Source organism: Carettochelys insculpta, chromosome 19 (assembly GCF_033958435.1).
Source record: "Carettochelys insculpta isolate YL-2023 chromosome 19, ASM3395843v1, whole genome shotgun sequence".
NCBI lineage: Eukaryota > Metazoa > Chordata > Testudines > Carettochelyidae > Carettochelys > Carettochelys insculpta.
The window spans coordinates 23,073,691-23,098,072 of NC_134155.1; the positions used below are offsets into that span (position 1 = coordinate 23,073,691).

A 24,382-nucleotide genomic window follows, 5' to 3' on the forward strand; every position below is an offset into this window, starting at 1 on the left:
TTGGACCCCAGTTTAAGTAGTGAAACTTGAGTCCTGCTTGGCTGTTCTTTGACCAATTATTTTAGTATAATTTTACTAACCAATCATAACCTACTGTAACAGAATTGCCTAACCAATCATAAGCCACCACCTTAACTGATTTACACCTAACAAAATTAATTACATAGCAGGCGGGAGCAATTACAACCCAGACAGAGATTATACAAAAAACAGTAGAAAAGCAAAGGCAATTATCAGAGAATGGTGATTCCACAACCTCAGCTATTGATAAGTCATTGCCTGCGAGACGAAGTGCTGTTAAGTTTTCTTTACCCATTTTGAGACCTGTTTAACAATGGGCAGCATTAGAATGTGGTCTTCTTCTTAACAGCCTGATGTGATACTATTGTACTGAAATGTAGATGGAATGTGAGTACGTGACCTGTAGCTTCACAGTTCGTGGCTGCTTCTGTTTAATCTGGCTGCAGACAAGCTATAGGCCTCTCAATATAGCTAGAGAAACCATATTGGTTATGCTGTTATGCTACAGTTGATATTCTTACTCCAACAGCCTGAGTCGGATTAATGGGAAGTTTGAATGTAAGCATTTGGATTAATGGTAGTGTGGAAAAAGCTTCAATTTAAGCTGGTTTTATTAGCCTCCAGAGGAGTCCCACATGTATCCCACAATGCCCCACAGTTGTCCGTTCTGACTGGTTTCATCTCCGATGCTCTCCCCTCTATGGCAAAGATTTCAGGGGCTGGCTGTGGACTGGCGTGGGGGTGAGGGGAGTCTCCCCACCGCAGCAAACATTTTGGGGCTGGTTGTCAAAGGGGGTAAATCTCTCTCCCACGGCAAAGATTTCGGGGGCTGGCTGTTGCCAGGGGAAAAGACTTTTCAAAGAAGATAGTTAGTAGCTTGGCTCCCTCCTCTATGAGCTCCTCGAGTATTCTAGGATGCTGCCCAATCTCGCTAACAAGAACAGATTACAGCTTGTGATATCCAGCACCGGGGGGCTGGCCCCCACAGTCAGAGGCTGCCCCCATGCACTGGAGAGAGGCCCCAAGGGACTTGCAGGGCCTTTTTTTCCCCATACTGCACCAGTGAAAAAACCCAGAATGCTACAGGGCTGAGGGAACTGTGGGATAGGTTCCCACAATGCACTGGTGCAACAGTCGATCTTTGGTGGTTTAGCATAGCAGCACGAATTCGAATTTGTGGAGAGTGAGGATACTCAAATTCAAATTTATAAAACCTGGCGTTACAAATTCAAATGTCATAAATCTGAATTTATCTTGCAGTATAAATGTAGCCTGAGTTGGGAATCTAGAGACTTTGGATCTTTCTTAAGTTCTGCTGTTGAGTTTGTGTGGCCTTGGGAAATCACCTTGCTACATTGTGCCTCAGTTTTCAGTTGGGGTTAATATTGTCCTTGCTTTGCAGAATGCTTGGAGGTTTATGATTGAAAACCACTAAATATCATTGTCTCATAGAGTTGCATTTTAAATAGGAATTACCAAAACTAGGCATAAGGGAAATGATTTTTGTGCCTGTTTTTGTTTGATTTCCAATGACGACAAATCCCTGCTGAGGTTTTAAACTGCCGGTAGGCGTGTTAGCAAAGTTTTTTTTGGGCAGGATATGTGATACATGTGTGGGCCTGATTGTGTAAACTATTACTCATTTGAGGGGCCCTGCCTTCATTTAAATTTTTATATTGAGCTGGGTCCTCTCACTTCTGTTCCAGAATCTGAAGAAGTGGGTCTTTCCCACAAAAGCTCATTACCGAATAAACATGTTAGTCTTTAAGGTGCTACAGGACTGCTTGTTTTGTTTCATGTGACATGAATGCCTGAGCAGACTGTGTGTTTGTAAAATGGTGTGCACATTCACAGAGTGATCTGTGTTTCACTGTAATAACCCACACATTGGAAAGTGTGTGTGTGTGTGAGAGACTCCAAAGGTGAACTTGAGTGTGCTAGTTTAAAAGTCCTCTAGATTATGACGGTTCAATCTTTGTTTGTGTTTTTACACTAGCTCAGCTTGGACAATTAAAGCGCTTTGTATTGTAAAAGTAGATGGGATTTAAATGTTTAATTATTTTGAGCTTTAGTGTCCTGATTTAAAAAGAAACATTTGCTTTGATTTCTAATATTGCTGTATTGTATTTTACATTCTGCTGAGATCTTTACAAATGAAGTCCTGTTTGAACATTAAATATCTCAGTCATTTTGCATAAGAGCAAATATTCTTCCCCTCCAAAATTCCTCTTTTCTTTCCAAACTACTGCCTGGTGGTCTAGACTATTGGCTTAGCTGGCTCCTGGGTTTCCTCCCCAGAGGTGGCTGTGTTTCACTGGTGCATTTGTTTGTTAAAATTTGCACAGCAGGTACTGATCCTTGTGGAAGGAGGCTGTAGAAATGCACAGATAGTTACTGCAGAGGTCACCTGGAGACAGACCTTACCTGAGACACAATTATTAGCAGTAGGATGATGTGAACTCTTTGCAGGCTGAGGGCTGCAGTGAAATCAAAGAGGGGGAGTAAGTGATCGTGGTCCTCAGTAACAGATCACGCTCCTCATTTCCGCTACTTCTATGGAGCTGTGTCTTCAGAAGCCCGACATTCCACTGGCAGAATACAGCCCCCATCATGTATCTGATCAGCTACTGATTCCTGTACTAAACACACAGCCAGTTAGCCCAGTTTGGAAACACTGACTTAGAAACCAACTCCATCTGCTCTGCAGTCTCCTCGTTCTCCCATTTCAAGAGCCTTGGGATGCTCAGACCAGAGTGCTCCTCACTAGTGTGCTTTGTTACTGGTACTGGACACGACTGACTCTTGAGACACCCCAAGGAGCCCAGTACCCAAGAGCTGTTCCCTTCTCTCCCCCATGGCCGATGCTTCTGGGACCAAATTTGGACTCGGCTCCTTATTCCTGCGGGGCCAGGAGCTGTGAGTTTACTAGAGGAAGCAGCTCTCAGCTTGGCAGTTGAGGGCCTGCCCCTGAAAGAATGAAGCAGACAGGCTGGTGCTCACTGCATTCAGAATAAGCTATGGCCCATTAAACCTTTGAAAGGCTGTGGAGATCAGATGTCTGCTGGGAACAATGGAACACCCCAGGGAAGATGTGGGGGGGTAGTTGGAAGGGAGTAGGAGAAACTGGGCACACCTGTAAAATGTGTAACGGAGGTCCTGGTGAAAATCCCAGACAGTGACACCCCCCTTGTGGGTTGACTCTCCTGTTAGAGATTACAGTGCACAGAGCTTGAGAGAGCCACTTGCCATTGCTGCTTGGAGAGCGTCAGAGAAGCTTTTCTGTGGGTCTGGAACTTGGTTCGGCAGGCAAGAGCTTTGCTGGCGTCCTTTACCCTGTGAGGTGGGTAGGGAGGTTTCTGCCTTGGCTGTGGGTTCTTTTGGGGTGTACGTGGTATCGAATATTAACCTTTATGCTAGCCATACTCGTCCTTTGGGTTTCCTATGTGCTCCAGGTGAATTCCTGTACATTTCACCTGGGAAGCTGTTTTTATTTGATGCTGGCGCATGTCTGTCAACAGGACTGAGGGAGATGAGGGGGTGCGGGTGAGGGTCCACCCAGTCCTGAGGCCATCCTCTTGCACTGAGGATTGTAGCATTTGAGGAGCTGACTCGGTCGCTGGTTCAGGAAAGGATGGGCAGTGCACATCTTTGTGTCAGGTGATGTTTCTGGAATCCTCCTAGCTCTGCAAATTGAATCAGTTAAGGGTTTTCTTGTGGTCTCTCTCCTCCTCCCCCTTCCCACACTACACACACAGGTTCAGACTTTCAAAAGGAAAGGGGCTAGTCAGTGTGATTTGACCCTGAAGTAGCAGCAAAGGTAAAAGGCAGGTTGTGAAAGGGGCAGTTTCACCCCAAGCCGATCCCCCGGTGGCTTTCCTTTTCTTTGCACACAGTGGAGAGCTCAGGCTTGTTGGGAGCTCAGTGTAATTGTTGCCATCTGGGGTTCTCTTCTCAGGCTTTGACATTCCATTTTCCAGCAGAAATATTTTAATACAGAGGTATTAAAGGAAACCTGAGCAGCTGACTTGAACAATGTGTTTCATTTTATTTCTAGCCGTGACATTCCTGGGTTACTTTATACACTAGCTTTCCCCCCTCTTGCCCCAACTTTCCCTCCTCTGCTAGGGTTTGTTTCTGCAAAATGTTTCTCATTTTCTTCCCTCATAGTCCATATGCGTCTCCTCCTTCATAACTTCTAAATTTTAGGGAAGTGTTAGTGTTTGTGGCTGTGTGTCAGTGAACATAAGGGACTAATGATCTCACACAAACAGCTGGCAGGAGCTGTGTTTGTGTGAGATTGCAACACAAGAGCTCTGCTGATGCATCTCAGTTCAGTTGTGATGTGCTCTTGCCAAATGTGTTGTCCATGCTCAGAGGCTGGATTGTTCTGATGGCAGTTCTGAGTCTGGGTTTTGTGATGCTGAGAAGAGAAAAGAAGAGATTTGGGTGTCCAGAAAACCCCACCACCACCACCACAAATATAGATTTCTCCTCCTTTCACCTCTGGGTATTTGCAGTACTGTATACTTGGTCAAAGATGAAGAGAGGGGTGAACTTAAAGTGGATTTGTTAAATCCCATTAAACCTCTGTGTGGATGCTCATTGAGAATGAAAGTGGGTGGTGTTCAATTTAGCTTTAATTGCATGTAACTGAATTAAGGAATAGGCAGAGCTGCAACTGGATGTCACTGCTGGAGGATACCTGGGTCTGAAACACAGCTATGATGTCAAAACAAAAAGCAGTCAAGTACCACTTTAAAGACTAGCAAAGTGGTTTATTAGGTGAGCTTTCATGGGACAGGCCCACTTCTTCAGACCATAGCCAGACCAGAACAGACTCGATATTTAAGGCACAGAGAACCAAAAACAGTAAGCAAGGAGGACAAATCAGAAAAAGATAATCAAGGTGAGCAAATCAGAGAGCGGAGGGGTGGGAGGGAAGGTCAAGAATTAGATTGAGCCAAGTATGCGGACGAGCCCCTATAGTGACTCAGAAAGTTCCCGTCACGATTTGAACCACATGTTAATGTGCCGAATTTGAATATAATAGCCAGCTCGGCTGTTTCCCTTTCCAGAACGGTGCGATAATTCTTTCAGTAACACACATACCTTTAGGTCAAAACAAAAAGCAGTCAAGTACCACTTTAAAGACTAACAAAGTGGTTTATTAGGTGAGCTTTCGTGGGACAGACCCACTTCTTCAGACCATAGCCAGATCAGAACAGACTGTTCTGTTCTGGTCTGGCTATGGTCTGAAGAAGTGGGTCTGTCTCACGAATGCTCACCTGATAAACCATTTTGCTAGTCTTTAAAGTGGTACTTGACTGCTTTTTGTTTTGATAGTGTATAGACTAGCATGGCTTCCTCTCTGTTACCTTCAGGTCATTGACAGAATGCCCCAGTTCATTAAAATGTTGACTAACTGGTTTGTGGATCTGGAGTGTTTTGATGTCTGTTTTGTGCCCGTTGACCCTTTGTCTAAGGGAGTTAGAAGTCTGTCCAATATACAAAGCATCTGGGCATTGTTGGCACATGATGGCATATGTGATGTTAGTAGAGGAGCATGAGAAAGTGCCGGTGATTCTGTGAGTAACCTGGTTAGGTCCAGTGGTGGTATTTCCAGAGAAGATATGTGGACAAAGCTGGCAGTGGGCTTTGTTGCAGGGAAGGGTTCCAGGACTGGTGTTCCTGGGGTATAGACTGTGGCTGTTAGTGAGGCTCCTCATAAGGTTGGGAGGTTGTCTGTAGGAGAGAACAGGCATGTCACCCTATTATATATATAAAATATGGGTTTACGAGATGGTTTGCAATTCAGACAGGGTAGTGGGAGCAATGGGAGCAATTGGTATTGATCAAAGAAATGTCCATTTTACGTTTGTCCTGGGCAGGACAGATGGAGTTCAACAATTCTCTTGAGTCATTGATTGACCAAGGTTAGTGTAGCAAGAAATGGGAAGCAGTGTGACCCGCCGGTCAGGCACTGGCCTGGAACACAGGAGACATAGGTTCTGTTCTCAGCCCTGATGGATTGCCTTTGAAAGGGATTTCATCTTGCTGTGTCTTATTTTCCCCTCTGTAACATGAAGATGGTGATGTTGACCTCCTTTTGCAAAGCACTTGAAATCTGCCACTGCAATGTCTTTCCGTAAGATTGAAATATTATTACCACTGCTAGCTGGAGGTGTAGCAGAAAGTAGAGTCCACTCAGCAGCACCTTAGAGTTGCTGGTGTCATGGGTCTGGTGTGATCTTATCTTCAGAAGGCAGCTGACACCTTGAGTGAGAAAGTGGATTTCAGTGCAATGGAAACCACAGCCTAATAGTGCGCTCTGCATCACTGGTTAATTACAGAGAGGGATAAATCACTGAAGTTTGGTAAGCGGTGTCCTTCGGGTAATAAAGCAAGATCTAACAGTGCTGCAGAAAGCTGCTTGATGGTGCAGTCATTATAAAGCAGACCAGAGTAATCCTTGTGTAATTCCATTGACTTTGCTGAAAATAAACCAAGGATAGCGCTGGCTCCAAATGTGCAGTTCAGCGTTTGGCAGCAGGAGACTTTCATAGCTGTAAGCCAGTTTCTGTGTGCTTAAAAATCAAAGGGTGGGGGATAAGTTTACAGTGGTTTGACATACACAGTGTTTGCATATTATGGGTGTGACACTGAATACCTGCAATTTGCACTGACTTTACTGGGAGTGGGAGATAGTGCTATGAGAGAAGCAGCATGGCCTAGTGGCTAGGGCCCAGAGGTGGGAATAATTGGACTGGGTTCTAGTCCTGATCTGCAGCGTTCTCTTTGTTTACCCTCCCACCCTTTATCTGTCTTGTCTGTAGACAAAAGGTAAGATCTGTAATTGTGAGCCCTGATCTCAGGAGAGATACAAAGAATAATAGCCCATTTTCTATTGTTGCCTAAAGAAATCTAGCTAGCATAGTGCTACTGCTGTGGAGCAGGAAGAGTGCATTACATACCCAGCCATGTGGCCACATATGAATTTACTCCTGTTGTTACTCAAGATTTTCTGCCAACAGCCCCTGGGCGTGTACGCACGGCAGCTGGGAGGTTTGATTTGCTCACGCTATTACGCCAACAAGAGCAGCCTGGTTGTTGCAGCACAGGTCTAGCCACCTGAGCTTTGAGCCAGGGAGCTGGATGTACTTTTCCTTGAGCGGCCACCATAGCATCATGCTATTTTCATGGCAGTAGCTTGAGCACAGCTAGTGTGAGTCTGTCTACCTGGGCTGGGGTGCAGGCATGCTAGCTGGAGTGTTAATGTACCCAGGTGACCCAGTGTCCCAAAGCAAAATGTCTCTCTCTAGTGCGAAATGATTTAGACTCTGTGTAGGAAGTATATTTCCACAGCTTGATGTGTAGTGCTTAGGCTCTTTTGTTCTTTGAGGAGGAGTAAGTTCAAAATCAGGTCAGGCATGGCCATATGAATCCTGATGGATCAATTCAGAGTGCTGCAGAGAGCCTGGACAATTTTCAAAGCATTGGCGGAAAGTTGAAACCTAGTTTTCCCACGCTCATAATTTAAGGCCTGCTGTTACTTCCTTATTCACAGCCGCAGCTTTAGCCTGGCTATTCAGAGCATGGCTAGCAGACCAACTGCATGCATGAGGAGTTATTGAAGTTGTTTGTTTTGAAGAGGGCGGGGAGGCATTTTCGTTATAACCATTACATCCCCTTGCTAGCCTGTGATGCTCGACAACCACACTGCAGTGTTGGCATACTAGCTTTAGTGAGTCAAATCTCTCAGCTGCAACATAGAGCACTTTTGTTTTGATACAGCACTTCAGTGTGGCTTAATGAGTAGAACACTTGACTGGGACTTGGGAGATCTGGCTTCTATTCCTGGATCTGCCCAAGGCCTCCTGAGTGACTGTGGGCAAGTCTCGGTTTCCCCATCTGTAAAATGGGGATGATGAAATTGAATGGTGCTTTGAGATGTACTGCTGAAAAGAGCTGGGTATTTTGAGCTTTAGAGCAATGTGGTGTCATGTCCCCATCACAGGAAAGGTACTTTTTCCGTAAATTTCTGCCGCAAATCCTTCCTGTTTGCACCCCAGTAAAAACTGTTCTGCTGCTACACAGGCTTCTGCTTGACAGGCCTGTCCCACAGCTGTTTTTTCAGGCAGAGAGTACAAAAACTGCATACATCTGTGGAACAGGAAAGCTATTGTACTTCGAAGGCCTTGGAGTTATTTGACTTTGGAATTTTAATCCAACCTTTAGGCTTTACAATTTGCCAACTTGGCACTGTTTTCGTTAGAAACAGATGAATCAAATTCCAATGGTATATGTAGGCCATGCGTGTGCCGGTGGGAGGGGTTCTCCTATCTGCATAGGTAATCCACCCCCTTGAGAGGCAATGGCTAGGTCAACAAAAGAATTCTGCCACCCACCTGGCAGTGTCCGTATAGGGATTTAGGTTGGCTAAATTACATTCCTGAAGATTGTGGATTTTTCACAGCCCTGAATAATGTAGTTAAGCCAACTTAATTTTCTAACATACGCTGTGCTTGAGTGACGCATCAGTGGGTGGATCCCTCTTCGAGCTCCTTGTACTCCAAGGGCCCAGTAGAGAACTTTTATTGGAGAGGTAGCCAAGTTAGTCTGTACCTTCAAAAACAACAAGAAGTCCTGTGGCACCTTATAGACCAACAAATATTTTGGAGTATAAGCTTTCGTGGGCAAAGACCCACTTCAGGTGCAGGAGATATCATGAAAACTTATGCTCCAAAATATCTGTTCGTCTATAAGGTGCCACAGGACGACTTGTTGTTCTCAAAGATACAGTCTAACACGGCTACCTTCTGATCCAGATGCTTCCTGGCCACGTGGCTGAGCCCCAGGGGAACACAGTGATGCTGTCCATTGTGATGTGAAAGCTGGAAAGCAGATCCTTTTATACTTACTTGCCTTCCCTCCCTGGCAGCTTGGTCAGCTGGCTTGCAATGTGGCCGCAAGAGCCTTTTTTATCTGCTGCTTGATTTCTGCCCTCCAGCCGCTGCAGTTCTCAGATCCAGAATCAGTCATTGGTGAGAGGCTCATTCATACCTCCTTTTGCATAACAAAACTTTATACCCACCTATCTGGCTTTTACTATCCACAGGGCTCATCACTTCCTTCCATTTTCCCAGGCTTGGGTCTATGACCCTAACAGAAAACTCACATTCTAGGCACAAGTATCAGAGAGGGAGCCACGTTAGTCTGTAGCTTCGAGAACAACAAGAAGTCTTGTGGCACCTTGTAGACTAACACATATTTTGGAGCAGAAGCTTTCATGGGCAAAGAAGTGGGTCTTTGCCCACCAAAGCTCTTGCTCCAAAATATCTGTTAGCCTATAAGGCGCCACAAGACTTCTTGCTGTTCTAGGCACAGGAGATGTTTTTCCTGCTGTGGAATCCCCAGGTCACTTGCAGTTTTCTGAGGACCCCCTCTCCTGCAGCAGTGGAGCAGTACGATAAACTTCACGCCTACTCGCACATAGCGTGGTGTGTCTAGGCTCCCAGCTCGTTCCTTATGTGCGCCCAGCATGCGTTTGGAGCACAGATTGTCCAAGTTTTCATCCCTTCTATGTCCTGGAAATCTCCATGTATTTGTTCCAGCTAAGGGATTTTGCCTCTGCTTTGCAGGGAGCAGCTGTACGTTCACCAGTTCAGATAGTCAGGTGACGAGAGGCATACAGGTTCTTTAGGGGATGCCTACCTACCCACCTATTAAATACTAAAAGCCACAGAGGTGGGTGGGTATGTGCGTTCCTTGGTCTCCCCTTCACTGGCAACAATGGGCCATGCATTTCCCCGCTTGAGTTCAGCCCTCACTGCTGCCTGTAGCATGGTGCACTGTGCTCCTCTCTGCAAGCCCTCAGCCCTGCCCAGAGTGCACTGCCCAGTGCTGCAGTGGTGATTTAAAGGACCCTTTTGAACTGCTGGAGCGTAGGGCAAACGTCCCCTTGGAAGGCCTGGAAGAATTACGGACAAGGCACCTCAAATGCACTTTCTCTTCTGTAGAAGCATCTGTGGAGCTTTTTTTAGTATTCCTGCAAATGGCGAGAGCTCTGCTCTGTTGCCATTCTCAGAAGATGTACGTTGTAAAAGCCTCACTTATCTGCCCACTTTCTCACAGAGCCAAGGGTTTGGTTGCATTCTTTAATGCTTTCTTCCAAGCACAAAAAAGGAAGTGATGGCAGTATTGTCTGCAACTCAGCCCTCGGCGTGGGGGTGAACTGTCCTAGCCGCTGCTGGTGCATAAGGATGACAGGCAGATGGGGGAGCAAGACATGGGGGATTTCCAGTGGTCACGTCCTAGAACCACAGATCTACAGGTGAGGATTTCAGGCAGCTTAGAACTTCAGAGACCAGATCTCCTAGGTGGGATGTCACTCTGTCCTGTGCAGTTTTAGGGAGCAAGGAAGCAAATGGTTTTGGTTCAGGTTTGTCAGCTCGTTAGAGCAGTCCTCAAATTTTTGGTTGCTTATTGAGCCTCCGAAGTGTTCATCACCTGCCTTTAGAGGGTGAGCAGTCTCCTCTCTCTGGCTCTTCTGAGAGGCAGCCAAGGAGTGGGGGACGGAGGGATTAGGCTGAAAAGGGAGGGACGCTTCAAGGAGAGAACTACTTGGGAGGAGGCCAAATCACAAACTAAATGAATTGGATTTTAGGATCTAGTCCAAAGCCCTTTGCACTCACTGAAAGCTGCTTCGGAAGGTTTGGCTCGTGCCCTTCTTCAGAGTGGTAAACTGCTGTGCCACTTCAAAAGACTGAGAAATTCTGGACAGCTGAGCATGGGGGGTAAAACCTAGCCACTGAAAAGCTGGATGGGGAAAGCCCGTGATTCAGAGATTTTAGGGTCAGAAGAAGCCCTTAGAATACTTTTGTCTGACCCTCGCATGACACAGGTTAGTGCCTCAGCCGGTGGATTCCAGCATAGAGCCCAGGGCTTCTGCCTGAGCCAGAGTGCCTCTCCAGGTATGTAAGGTAGGAGGCGAAATGGAGAGAGAAAACAGGGAAGTAGTTTCTGAACCTTATTTGAGAACTGCTTTGTGCAATATTTTGAATATGATTTTTTTCATAATGATCACTTGGATGTCTTTTGGCTTAGAAGCTTCTCCTGGCATGGGAGATGGTCGGGGAGAGATCTGTCCCAAAGTCCTTAGATCACTATAACAATCTGACCCCGTGGCCATTTTTGTAAAAGTGATGCTGCCACTTCTTTTGCTCTAACATCCCGTGCAAAGTTCCCCCTCTTCTCCATGGTGCTGTGCGTCTGCTGCTTTCTTTCTTCTAAGAGTGAGTGAGGTATTATTCTTCTATTGCTCAGATTGCTTTTATTTTCACTAGCATTAACAACCATTGCCGCAAGTTACCTGGAAGGTCTAATACCATGCTGCCTTCGCTGTATCTCCAGTTGTACCTTGGTATGCAGTAGAGACCCAATTATATAGTGATTTGCTAGGTACAATGGGAAAATGTAACTTACACAAGCACAGTATTCCCAGCAAATGCTGGACGTAATGCCACATGCCACCGAAGTGATGTTAAATATTTTGTGTTTTTCTTTTCTTCCCAGTGTCCCAAATCTGCCAGTCCAGATGCCCAAGCCCAGCAAAGTGAACCAAGCTCTGGCAGGTAATGATTCCTCCCCAAATATTTGTTTTCTCCTTAGTTTTTTTTTTTTTCCATTACTTTCTAACTTGATTCCTCACTTAGCTTCTGATAAGAATCTGGAGTGCCCTGCTGCAGGTGGAGCCTGGGTAAGGTAGAAGATAAAGCTAGCACATTAAAAGCAGATGCATCAGCAGCAGGTTGGCGTTTCTCAACTCTAAAAAGTACCTGCTTGGCTTTGTATTGCTTTGGTAATGGGGTGGGACTGTTCCCTCCCTTGTTTTCTACAATGCCATCATTTGTAGAGTTGGTGCCTATAAGAGCAAAGGGGTGGCAGGGGGAAGAAGAGATCTGCTATACAGCCAGGCACCGTAGCCTAGTGGTTGGAATCAGACAAATGGCACTTGTTAGCAATCCTGTGGGTGAAACGTGAGCTGGAATAGAATCCAACTTGTTTTGCCTGTAACTGCAGGAGTAAGAAGGAGGAGTATTTATTCAAATCGGCACCTCTGACTCTGAATACACAGGGGAAGCAGGTCTGTTAGGGAGAGAGGAGTCTATTTTTACATAGTTACTTTTCAGAGTAGAATTGTACCTACAACTCTATATGGCATTGTCTTGATAATGAGCCCACCCAGGGTTTGCAACGTAAACCGTTCTAGTCCGCATTCTAGAGGCTATGTGTCTCTTCTTAATTCAACTAGCACAAAGCAGCTAGGATTCTCATTTGGTAGCATCTTCTGAAACGGGGGATTCTGCTGATCCCATGTTGACTACATTGGTATGCAGAAGACTAAGCCCTTCAGTAACAGCCCAATACAGGATCACGGCCCCAGGACAGAACTGCGACCGGGTGCTGTCCAGTGATTCCCCTGACATGGCAGGATGTTTTTTGAGTACAGAGCCAAGCATCTTCCATTTCTCTCTCTCTCTCTCTCTCTCGCTCTCTCTCTCTCTCTCTCTCTCTCTGCCACAACCCCCCCGTATTCCATCTGCTTGGACTTAAAGCTCTCCGAGTGGAGGAGCATACGGAGGCAAATACTCCGCAACTGGCTGCGTCTGTCCTCCAGCATTGGGGCCATGATTGCAGTTATGTCCTTGGCTTATGCATCAGGAAAGCACCTAGTTCTGGGGCTTTCCAGCTGTCCAGATAGTGGTGTCAGATACCTATTGGAACTCATCCAAATGTTCAATCCATACAGTCCCTCCATCTGCTAAAAATTTGCAAACCTGCTTAATGGACATGAGAGACTGGGCCAAAGTCAGACCTGGGGTAAGTGGCAGACCTCCAGGGAGTTTCACCCTTTATATGTGCTCTGAATTTGGCTTATTCCTGTATGCAGTGACATGTCAAATGGCCCCTTCTGCAGGCACCGTTAGGAAGGAGAGAGTTGAAAGAAAAAACCTGGGTTAGTTAGGTAGGCTCAGATTCAACAAAGCGCACGCTGAAGGGAATTGCTGAATCGGGGCATTGTTAATAAATGGCTGCTGGAAAGTTCCATAAAAGCGCCGTTCCTTTTCACTTTGAAAGAGGCAATTGGATTGGAACAAATTGTTCAGCTGATGCTCTAATGGAGAAGAGCCCCAGGAGGTAACTCATCAATAGCACCAGCCTTTCACCATCACCTTTTATTTGAGTCACTTTTGCAATCAATTCTTCTACTCTTGGTGGAGGCAGGGGCCGCAGAAAAGAGATTTTAAAAATTTTAAATCTCATTAGCTTAAAAATAAGGCCAAAGTATGTGAGGTCTTATGAATAGCGGCTGACAAGATACATGCTGTACTGCAGTACAGAAGCGCTGAGACAAGAGCGTGATCAGTGGGCGAAGGCTAGCTTCTAAAAGGCAAACACTCTTCTTGTTTGGATGTGACTCTTTATGGAACCTGCCTTTGATTGGAGCTGAAGGGGGTAATCTTTAACGGAAGCACCACATCGTCTTTTGTTCAGTGTAGCAAAGGTACACAATGTTTCCTTTTCAACAGCAAAGCTATATTACAAGGTGACGGTCAACAAAGCGACTGAGGAGAGGTGTGGGTAGCTTACCTAGTCTCTCTCAGGACAGGAAATGTCTAGGAACATCTCTGAAGAGCAGCAGGTAGTGGAGCTTTGGGACAAGAATCCTGAATTTCATCAAGGCTTCTTACATGGCCTCTCATTGGTGACCTCTGCTTCTCATCTGATTTGGCTTCTGTCTTTGATAACTTTGGGACCTCTCTTTGGAAACATGATCCATTTTAATGGAAAGCCTCTGTAGATCTGGATTCCCTGACTTTTTATGCTTCAGATGACTTGAGAAGGCAAAGATCCCCTCCTTGAACATGTTCGGAGCTCCCCCGCCTAGTTTTCAGACCACTGTGTTCTGTGGATCAGCAGAAAAAGCTGTTCAGGTCACTGGAAATTCCTACAGCCATGTGAGAGCCTGGCAGGGTGCACGGCAGTGGGGATCTGTACCGCCAGGCTGGGCTGTGCAGAGAGGTTTACAAAGCGTGCTGCCGTTGATACCTTTTCCTCTCTGGCTTCATGCCCTGTGGAGGTGGAAAAAAATTAGGCACAGAACTAAGCCAGGTTTTGGTCACCGTGTAAGTCGGGACTGTCAAGTGCATTTGAACATATCCAGCAGCCAGCCAAAGTGTGACATGTTGCAGCTGGTTTGCGTATCCAGCCTGGATGTGCAGAACCCGCTTCACCTGCCAAACCCTGTTTGTTTATGGGAGCTCTCCATTGGCGGTCTTGGCTGAGATAGAATAGGAAGAATGGCTTTGAATGAGAGACCAGTTAGATCCTCAGCTGCTGTGACTGGGACCTTGTAAGACTCAGCGGAATTACAGTGCACTTATTTGTATGCCCAAACAGCATGCTAAGATGTGCGCTGTGCTGCACGCAGATTACCCAGTTCAGACACAGGGATTCGATAACAGCAGCCAAATTGTCTGCTGACATAACTGAGCCCAGAGTTATGCTAGCAATCTGGTCCTGACACTAAGGCTTGGTCTGTGCTATAGACTTGATGCTGGTATAACAGTGTTGCTCAGGGGTATAGGAAAGCCCCAACTGTTGAGCTCCTGCTGTTTACAGTGCTGTGTTGGCAAGAGGCTTCTTCCGTCAACACAGCTGCTGCTTCTCGGAGAGATGGAATGTGTGTGTGGCTGGGAGGGGCTCTCCTGCTGGCATAGGTAGTGTCCTTCCTGAGCGCTCCAGCGCTGGAGGTGTGCACGAGCCCTAAGTGGCATGGCTGACCCACGGCTGTTACTTGAGAAGAGCACAGTGCTGCTTTGTCACTCCGCTGCCGTGGAAAGCGGACAAAGAAATCGTTTCTGGGAAACTCTGCGTTCCTTAAAGAGTGCAGCCGCTTGCTAGTCAACCCTCCGGAAAATGTCGTTTACGTCGCGACTCATCCTCCTTTGCATGCTCCTGTGTTTCATCCTCATGCAGCTGGACTCCTTCTATCGCCATGACAATCTGTCTTCTCTGAGTGGTGTAATGTGCTCTCTGCTTCAAAGGTACCGAGTTCATGTCATTCATGGATGCAGATGCAATTGGTTCTCTCCTCTTGTCGGATTGGTGCCAAGATCCCTAGTGATGAGACGCTATTCAGGGTGTCCCTGGGTTGCTCTGTGGTGCAGTCAGAGAGATGCTGTTGCTGTGCTGGGTGGAATAAAGCTGAGAAGAGCCAGCGATCACTGGACTTCTGGACACCACTATGGTGTGGTGTTGGGCATGAGCTAGGGAGCGATGGGGTACTGGGTTCAGGGTGGGCTGCTGCAGCCTGCCTCCTGTTTTTCGCTGTGCGAGCTAAATTAAAGCTAGCATGGCCATGCCCACCTGATCCATACTCTCACTTCCGACTGCAGCGTGGATGTACTGTGATGCTGACAGCCTTGCGGGGAGTCCCTGGGCAAGGGGTGTGTGTGGCAGTGGGGAAGAGGGGCTGGCTGCACAGTAGTGGAAGAGGTGACGTCTTGGTGGCAGGGGCATGGCTGGAGGCAGGCAGCCCTCAACGCTGCCTGGAGTTCGCTGTGCTGCCCTGCCCCTCGCCCACATGGCACTCCAGCAGTGATTTCAAGGGCTCAGGGCTCCCACCACTGCAGCTGGCACAGGAGCAGCAATGATAGCCAGGAGCCCTGGGCCCTTCTGAGTCACGGGGCCCCAGGACAGTTGCCCCCTCGGTGCCCCCAGTCCACAGTCGGCAGGCCTGCCAGTGCTGAAGTGGAGTCAGGCAGGGTAAGCTACACTTTCAGTAGCCAAGCCAGTTTCTCTGCGTGAGGCAAGTGGCTTTCCCAGCAGGCCCCCCAAGGCTGGTTCAATGCTGAGCTTTCCTGTGGTACGTTAGAAACTGTAGGAACAAACAGCTGCTGGGTATGCAAATTGCACCAACACGAGTGAGCCCAAGTGAGTAGGAAGGTTGTGCTTCGTCAGCATTGCGCTCGTCGCTGTGTTTGAGCTCTGCCACACATCTCCAACAAAGACAACAGAAAGTAGAGGAGCAGGAAATTGCCCAGTAGTTCACCTACTCTGGTTTCCTGCCTTCATGCGAGATGTTCAGAGGACACTCTCGTGGTTTCACATGATCGGCACTGTCTGTGCTGAATAGTAGATGTGATTTACCACCTGACATGTTGGACAGGTAGAACAGGAGACTGGATCTCAAAGACCTCTGTTCTTGTCCTGACTCTGCCACTGTCATGTCATAAAATTCTGTTTTCTTTGTGGAGACTCATCACCTCCAACATGCATACTGCCCTGAATGCACAGTGGGATCAGTGTTGCTCTGGTAGGGATTAATCAATGAAACGGATATTTCGTGGCCTGTGTTCTGCAGGCTTAGAGTATCATAAAGACCCTTTGTGGCCTTACAAATCTATTCATTCAGTTTTTCAGATGCACGGTTCTGTACTCCGGTGCTTTCTGATGGCGTATTTCAGTGATGTCCTCTGGAGCAGCTCAGCTCCGCTTCTTAATTACCTTCCCAGTTACATATCCATTGTGTGTGTTTGAAGAAGCTCCTTTGCAGCACTTTGACCATGGTCGAAGTTCCTTACAGACTTTAGCTGATTATTTAACTTAACATAATCGCTTCGTTAATAAAGATGACAAGTAAGAGGAGCTTCACCGTGTCTCCTTTGTGCCATGCCGAAGAATTGCTCACATCCCTGCCCGATCAGAAACTTGTCGGCTGATTTATTATTTATTGGAAGCAATTTTGCCTAGTGGCTAGAACAGGAGACTGGGGCTGAAAGACCTGTTCTTTTTTTGACTCTGCCACTGGCCTGTGGAATAGCCACAGAGAAGTCAGTTCTGCACTCTGTGCCTCATTTTCCCTAATGTGTCATATGGGGAGAGGGGTGCTGACTTTCTCTGAAGTGCTTTGAGAGCTATAGATGAAAAGTTCTGAATTGAGATCTAGGTATTACTACCATACCACCTAGCACCCTATATATGGATCCAGGTCCCGTTGTGCTAGGTGCTGTACAAACACAGACTAGTAAGACACACTGCCCCAAAGACCTTTCCATCTAAATATGATGAGACAGATGAATACGGACCAATAGGAAAGTACAGAGAAACAATGAGACGTCATTGGTGACCCAGTGGACTCAGCACACCAGCACTTTAGCTGTTGTCAGATGTTTTGTGAACAACGAGAAGTCCTGTGGTACCTTGTAGACTAACGGATATTTTGGAGCATGAGCTTTTGTGGGCAAAGACCCGCTTCATCAGATGCATGAGTGGGGGGTGTTTCAGAGGAGTATTTAAAGAGGGGGGTCCCAGTAAAAGGAAGGGCCAGAGCTGACAGGGTGGAAATGGCCCATTATCAGTAGTATACTTCAAGAGAGGAGAAAAAACCAGTCAGATCAGTCAGGGGGGATGTGGCCCATTGTCATATTCTAACGTGGAGGTGTGAACTTCCAGCTCGGAGAAACTGCTTTTGTAAGGGGCCAGCCACTCCCAGTCTCTGTTTTATTTTTGGTTGATGGAGTCAGATTTGCAAATGAATTGCAGCTCAGAGATTTCTCTCTCCATTTGATTTTTGAAATTTTCCTGTTGTAGGACTGCGACTTTTAAATCTGTTACTGACTGTCCAGGGAGACTGAAATGTTCTCCTACAGGTTTGTGTATGTTGCCGTTCCTGATGTCTGATTTATGTCCATTTATTCTTTTACATTAGAGACTGTCCAGTTTGGCCAGTGTAAGTTGCAGTGGGGCATTGCTGGCACATGATGGCATATATTGTATTATTAGATGTGTTTTGTGCATCGCAGTGAAGGCAAAGGAGAGGTCCGAGGAGAGCTTTGAAGTCTGATAATAAGGTGGCTTTGCAGATGTGTTCAGGGCGCTCCTCCCAAGAGCCAGGGGCGTCATGGAAGCCAGCATGGTGCTTGTTTGAAAATGTAACAAGTGACCACTTGGGTACTATAAAGAAAATCTTGTCTCCTTCTGAATATGAAAGTGTACTAATCCTAGTGCCAATATTCCACAGTCTGGGTTGCGACTGTCCCTACACTGGTGCTACTGTGACAGTTTAGACTGGCACAAAACAGTGGGGTTTTACTTTTTGTACACACAATTCTTAGTATGTGTGGTAGAGCACATTGTCACTCTTGACTGGCATTCTGACCCCAAACGCAGCTGGCCTAGCCCCACCAGTGCCAAGGGTGCGCTCCTCACCCTTCAGCCGGTCACAAGCTTAGTCGCTGCATGTTTTCACCCCCTAAAAATCAAGAGTCTCTCTTTGCCGACAGCCCATCACCGCTGGGGTCTCGCTCTGCAGTTCTTGCCCCATTGCTGCTCTTTAAGGATAGGTGTGCATGTTCCGTGTTGCTAGTTGCGCTGCTGTGTTGGCACAGTTCCCCGTGGTGGAAGCTGTTTGGAGCTCAGGACGGCTGGCCTCCAGCTCAGAATGTGGCAGGAGCCATTAGCTGGGGAGGAGGCCGAGAGCTTCCATTTTCCCATCTCTTGCCGGAGGTGAAAGCAAAGCAGGGACTGGCCATGGTCAGAGGTTTAGTGAAGAGGAGTTTCATGTCTCTTGCAGTGTGGCTGCAGCTTGTCTGTGTGTTTTGTGTCTGGATTTCTCTGCCAGACCTTCATTCAGCTCCTAAAACCCTCTCCCTCCTCTCTGTCTAACCATTTTTCCTCTTTCCTTTTTCTCATCCTCTCCCTTCACTCTGCCATTTAAAAGCGGTTGCCTTGTTTCTTATATCACCCATGTTTTAGTCTGACATGCAGTTCTGAAATGCCCATCACCGTAATACGTGTCCGAGCAGTAATTTGTGATGGTTTTTGCGATACAGTAAATCCTCTGATTTAACAGACTGATGGAGGGCAGGGGTGTTTGTTAAACCTGAAACTCTGTTATGTCCGAGGGTTTGCTGCCCATCCACCATAACAGGCTCCCTCAGCCCCAGTCCACCCCCTGCAGCCAAAAAAAAACCCACCTCGCCACCTGCAACTCACCAGAGCTGCCACTGCTAGAGCCAGAACCGCCATTGCTGGGGCTGCCGGACCCACAGCTGGGACCCGGCCATGTGGCTGAAGAGAGCCACTGTTTCAGCCTGGAGGAGCCATCATGTCATCCTCCCACTATTCCTCCGGCAGTGTCAGTCCAGGCTGGAAGCGACGACCCCTCCATGCGCAGCAGCGGCGGCTGTGGTAAGTCTCCTTACTTTATTGGGCAGATGGTTGGGGGTGGCATTTAGGATTTTAGGGACACCGATTCAGCAGATTTCGGGCTGGGGGATGCCCGTTGTTTCCAAAGCCCACTAAATCAGGGCCCATAAAATTGAGGGTTTACTGTACCGTGGAAAGGATAGAAATACCAGACCAATTTTTCCCTGCCTTGAACCTATGGCCATCGCTTCCTGGAAAGGAAGGATGATCTTGTTGCTAAGGTGTGGACTTGAGAGCTGTGGATATAATTCCCAGTTTTGCCCTATAGGTGTTGCAGGTGACCCTGGGCAAATCACTTAATCTGCCCCACTTTCCCATCTGTAAAATGGGGTTAATAATCGTTCCTCCCATGCTATGTCTTTGTCCACCAGGAGCCTTTCTATAGGCTTTGGATCAGATCCTTCGGTCGTTAGGCTTTAAAATCAGGGCTGTCCTCTAGCTATGCAAAGGAGGAGATCTAGGCGCTGTTGTGGAGAGTGTGTGCGCGCAAGGTGCGTAATTGTTCTGGTGTGTGCGCGGAATTGCCATCCCTGAGGTCAGTGGAGAATTCCTGTTGGGCAGCACTTTGCCTTGTCCTTCCACAGGGGCATTCGTACGTCCTCTTCTGTGAGCTCTGTATTTTAGGCGGAGTCCATAGCGTCATGTCTACTTAAGGGTTCTTACAACAGCCACAATAATACGCTGGTTGCAGCTGCAGATGAGGTGTGTGCATGTAGATGATATTTTATTGTACTTGCTGAAGAATGAATTCATTGTGGATATTTCCTGCTGCCTTTCCCTCCCCAGCTGAGCAAAGGTTTGAAAAACAAATTACTTAGAATATCAGTTAACCAAGTTAGAGCTGTTGGCACCCCGCATGTAGGGGAAAACCAAGAACAGGGCACTACACCTAGCTATCTCTCATCTACTTGCTGGGGGGAACTCTTATTAAATGTCGACCACTGTCAAGAGCTGCATTTAAAAGGGAGTTTCTAAGCCCCTGTCTGTCAGGCTAGAAGGCAGTGAGAGCCGGGAGGGCCCGTGAATGTGTAAGCATTAGGGCATTTGATTCCGTTTGCTGGAACCCGTCTGTAACTGGCCTGTGTTTCAATGGTGGATAGTGCAGCCGTAGTCCGATGGCATTCTGTCTGTGCCAATATCCCTGAAGGGAAGGGGCATTCTTTTAAGAAAAATAATGTTAAGAAGCTGCACTCAGCAAGCCGTCATAGGACGGCGCTTTTCTGCGTGCTGATTAGCAAAGCACAAAGCGAGCTTGCTGCAGTCGCTGGGGCTGGGGCATCGCTAGAAGCTAAGCATGCGCTTGTGTTTTCATCAATCGGGTCAAAATGCAGACAAGCTGTCCCAGGCCTAGATACAGCAGGGAGCCCAGTTCTGCTCTTGCACTGGTGTAAGTCCAGTGTAACTCCATTGGCACCAGTAGAGCCACTCCAGCTTTACACCAGCATAACTGAAAGCACAGAGTCAAGAATCAAAGGGCGGGAAGGGACCTCAGGAGGTCATCTAGTCCAGCCCCCTGCTTCAAGCAGGATCAACCCCATCTAAGTCATCCCAGCCAGGACCTTGTCCAGCCAGGACCTAAAAACCTCAAGGGCTGGAGAATCCACCACCTCTCTAGGCAACGCATTCCAGTGCTTTACCTCCCTCCTGGGGAAGTAGTTTTTCCTAATATCTAACCTACACCTTTCCCTCTTCAACTTCTGACCATTGCTCCTTGTTCTGCCATCTGACACCACTGAGAATAGTTTCTCACCCTCCTTTTTAGAGCTCCCCTTCGGGAAGTTGAATTCAAAAGGGCCCAGGGCTCCTGGGCAGTGCTACTGCAGCAGCAGCAATGGCCAGAGCTCCAGGCCCTTTCAGTTGCCGCCAGAGCCCCATGCAGCACGCTCCAGGCAGCGCTAAGAGCTCGTTGGGGTGTGAGGTGCAGCATGGTCTGGCACAGCTGAGGGCTGCTGCCCCCCAGCCTCGCCCAGGGGCGTGGCAATTTTGTCTGGCCCCGTGGCTGAGTCTCATGAATTGGCCTCACTTTGCAGAGCTGAGCCTTGCACACGCATGTACCATGAAAATAGCAGACTCCCAGAGTGAGGTGAAGGCAGAGCTTCCGTTAAAGCAGTGGCTTCAGGCTCCATTTATTTGATTCATAAACAGATTCCTCCCCTTTAATTTACTTTCCAGGCTGCCCCCCTTCAGGACTCTCCAGCTCACACCCTGGCAGCAACTCAGACTGAATCACCTTTCCTGTTTTGATTTGCTCTACAAATATTTTATGTTCTTTGAATCAAGGGGTTTTAATTTGCTTTGACAGTTTTGTTCCTTTTTTAAAAATAAATTTATTTCCGCCTTGTTTCCTTCCTGCATGTTGACCTCACATCCCCTGTAGGCATGACGGCTATTCTGATGTCAGCCACTGGACTCCCTGTGCTCCTGACCTGTGCGTCACAGCCTGCCAGCACCCGTAGAGACACTAAAAAACAGAGCTCAGTTAAGGAAGGGAGGAAAGTGTCCAAGAAAGGTAGTTTGCTGCTCAAACTCGCTGGTATTTGCTTCAGTATCTCTCTCTCTCTCTCTCTCTCCGTCTGTGCGCTCATGACTTGCCCACACTGCCCCTGCTTGGCATGCCTGTCTAAACGGATGTGCGCGGTCAGCTCAGTCCCTAAGGAGAGAACCCTTCTCCTGGGCTCATTTGGGGGAAGGGGGTTCACGTGGGGGCACAGGAGCAGGCTCTGGGTAGCACTTACTTTGGGGGGCTCCCGGAAGCAGCAGCGTGTCCCTCCCTCGGTTCCTAGCTGGAGGTGTGGCAGGTGGCTCCATGCACTGGCTTTGCGCACTACTGCCACCTCCATAGCTGTGGAGCCTGTGCGGTGGGCAGAGGCGGTGCACAGAGCCACCTGGCTGGGCCTCCACCTAAGAGCTGAGGGAGGGACATTTTGGCGCTTCCAGGGAGGTGCGGAGCCAGCTAGGAAGCCTGCCAGCCTCCTTCCCAGCCGTAGCACTAGCGGCATCCCTGGGGTGCCCCTGCCTTCCCACTCCCACGATTTAGACGTGGTCCATAGTACAAGTCCTGGGCAGGTCACAGGCTGTAAACGTTTGTTTTCTGCTGAGACCTCTCCGGGACTTTTACTAAAAGTGCCTGTGACTGTGTAAGCCAGCCCTTTCCTTCCCACTGGGGCCCTCTGTCTCCCTGACAGCTCGGGCCTTGCTGGGCCCTCTGAAGGCCAGTTACTTTTATTGATTTGTATTGCCATAGCACCAAGGAGTCATGCAACAGGACCCCACTGCGCGGGGGGTCCCTTGCTGACCAGGGAGCTGGTGAATTTGAGTTGGGGGCCCTTGTAGAAGACATCCTTCAGCTGCTCTCCAGAGGGTCTTCACCTCAGGTGGTCTGCTGGTCCTCCCTGGTGTCTTTCAGTCAGCTCAGTCCCTGGCCTTATAGAGCTTTACAGGATAAAATGTGTTACATCCGCTTCCTACAGCTCAGCATTGGGTTGATCCAGCAGAATGGTGTCTGCTGCATCTTGGTTTCAACTCTACACCCAGGATGACACAACGGCAGCTCTTCCTCTTGCAAGGCTTAATCATGTCCACCGTGGCTTCTACGTGTCCTGCTCTTCCCTATGTCCCAACCATGCAAGCTCAGCTTTGTGAAGGCCATTGTTTCACAACCCAGGGCCTAGGCATGGGGCGAGAGCTAGCTCAGTGGCTTGAGCATTGGCCTGTTAAACCCAGGGTTGTGAGGTCAGTCCTTGACGGGGCCATTTAGGGATTTGGGGCAAATAGATTAACCAAAAAAAAAGGGACAATGCTTGGTCCTACCAAGAGGGCAGGGGACTGGACTTGGTGACCCCCTAAGGTCCCTGCCAGCTCTATGAGATGTATCTCCATATATATCTATATAGATATTTCTGTATGCTAGCCTGGCCCCAAGCTCTGTCCTGGGGAGAAGGCCAACAGTGGAAAGCTCAGTTATCCCATCCTGCCGCCTTTGTGCTGACTGTGTTTGCCAGCCCAGCCACAGAGCCGCTGGGGTGGTTTTCCTTTCCCGTCCCAAACTGAGCTGCCCCTCCTGGGCTTCTGCTTGAAGAGGACACTTGGCACAGAAATGCCCTACCAAAAAGAGTAGGCTGCAACTGCAGCTCCATCTGCCGAGCATTTAGCAGAGAGGGCTGCAGGGGTGGACCTTCCCTCAGGGTGCCTCCGTTTTTCTGCAGTTTAGGCAGTTTGTAGAGGAATGAGGACTGAGGACTGGAAGGGACCTGGAGAGGTCATCTAGTCCACCTCTCTGCGTGGAGGCAGGACCAAGAACACCCAGACAATCCCTGATAGGTGTTTGCCGGTCGTGTGCAGTGGTCACCGTTCCTACTTGGAAACTCAAACTCATTTACCACAGCTGAGCATCCAACCCTAGACGGACCCTCCTAGCCCATTCCAGTTCCTCCTGCGCTGCAGTATGATCAGCGATTGACACTAAGCTTGGAGGGGCAGTGACTTTGTCCAGGGCCTAGTGCAATGGCAGCCTCTAAGCATTACCACACTGTGACCGACTGGTTGTGAAGCAGCAGCTCTGTGCATGTCAGGCTGCAGGGCACTGGGATGCTCACAGGGCCAGAACAGTGGTTTGGAAAGCGGGGCCTAGTTGCTTCAGGAGAAGGTAGAATGAGGCAGACAGCCTGCAGGAGGGACAGAGGAAGCGGGGAGAGGTTTGAATGGGGGAAGTCAGTGTGCCCAGTCCATTAGCCCTTCTCCTTCACTGGGATCCAGCTAGAGCAGTCTGTGTATTGCCCTCTCAAAGCAAGCCTGCTCCCTCCTTGAGGCGGGCGTTCAGCTCCACCCTGCTGAGAGCTCTTTGGCCGCAGTGATGCTTCCCAAGCAGCCAGCTTCCCACTCAGTACAGGGTGTTAGCTTTACTGAGCCCAAATACTGAGCTGCCTTCCCCAGCCCTTAACGGTTGCCCTGCCTTGGGCCAAATGAGGGAGTCTGTGAATGAGTTTAGCAGTCCCCACCCCGGCAGGGGATAGCTGGGGGCGATCCGACATTGCAAGGAGCTGGCCCTAGACTGGACCCGCTCAGCATAAGGGTCCTCAGCCGAATTCTC

General features: G+C 48.3%; 1 protein-coding gene across 4 annotated transcripts in view; it reads left to right on the plus strand.

Moving 5' to 3' along the window:
- Window positions 1-24,382, plus strand: part of DTX2 (deltex E3 ubiquitin ligase 2) — a 64,488-nt gene that overhangs the window by 21,917 nt on the left and 18,189 nt on the right. For 2 of the 4 annotated variants that reach the window (XM_075013807.1, XM_075013808.1), the window contains exon 4: window positions 11,593-11,651. In XM_075013807.1, the coding sequence (XP_074869908.1) occupies window positions 11,593-11,651 (59 nt within the window). Of the gene's footprint in view, window positions 1-11,592; window positions 11,652-19,221; window positions 19,276-21,670; window positions 21,803-24,382 lie in introns of all 4 variants that reach the window. The other 2 variants (XM_075013805.1, XM_075013806.1) reach the window with 2 other exon arrangements.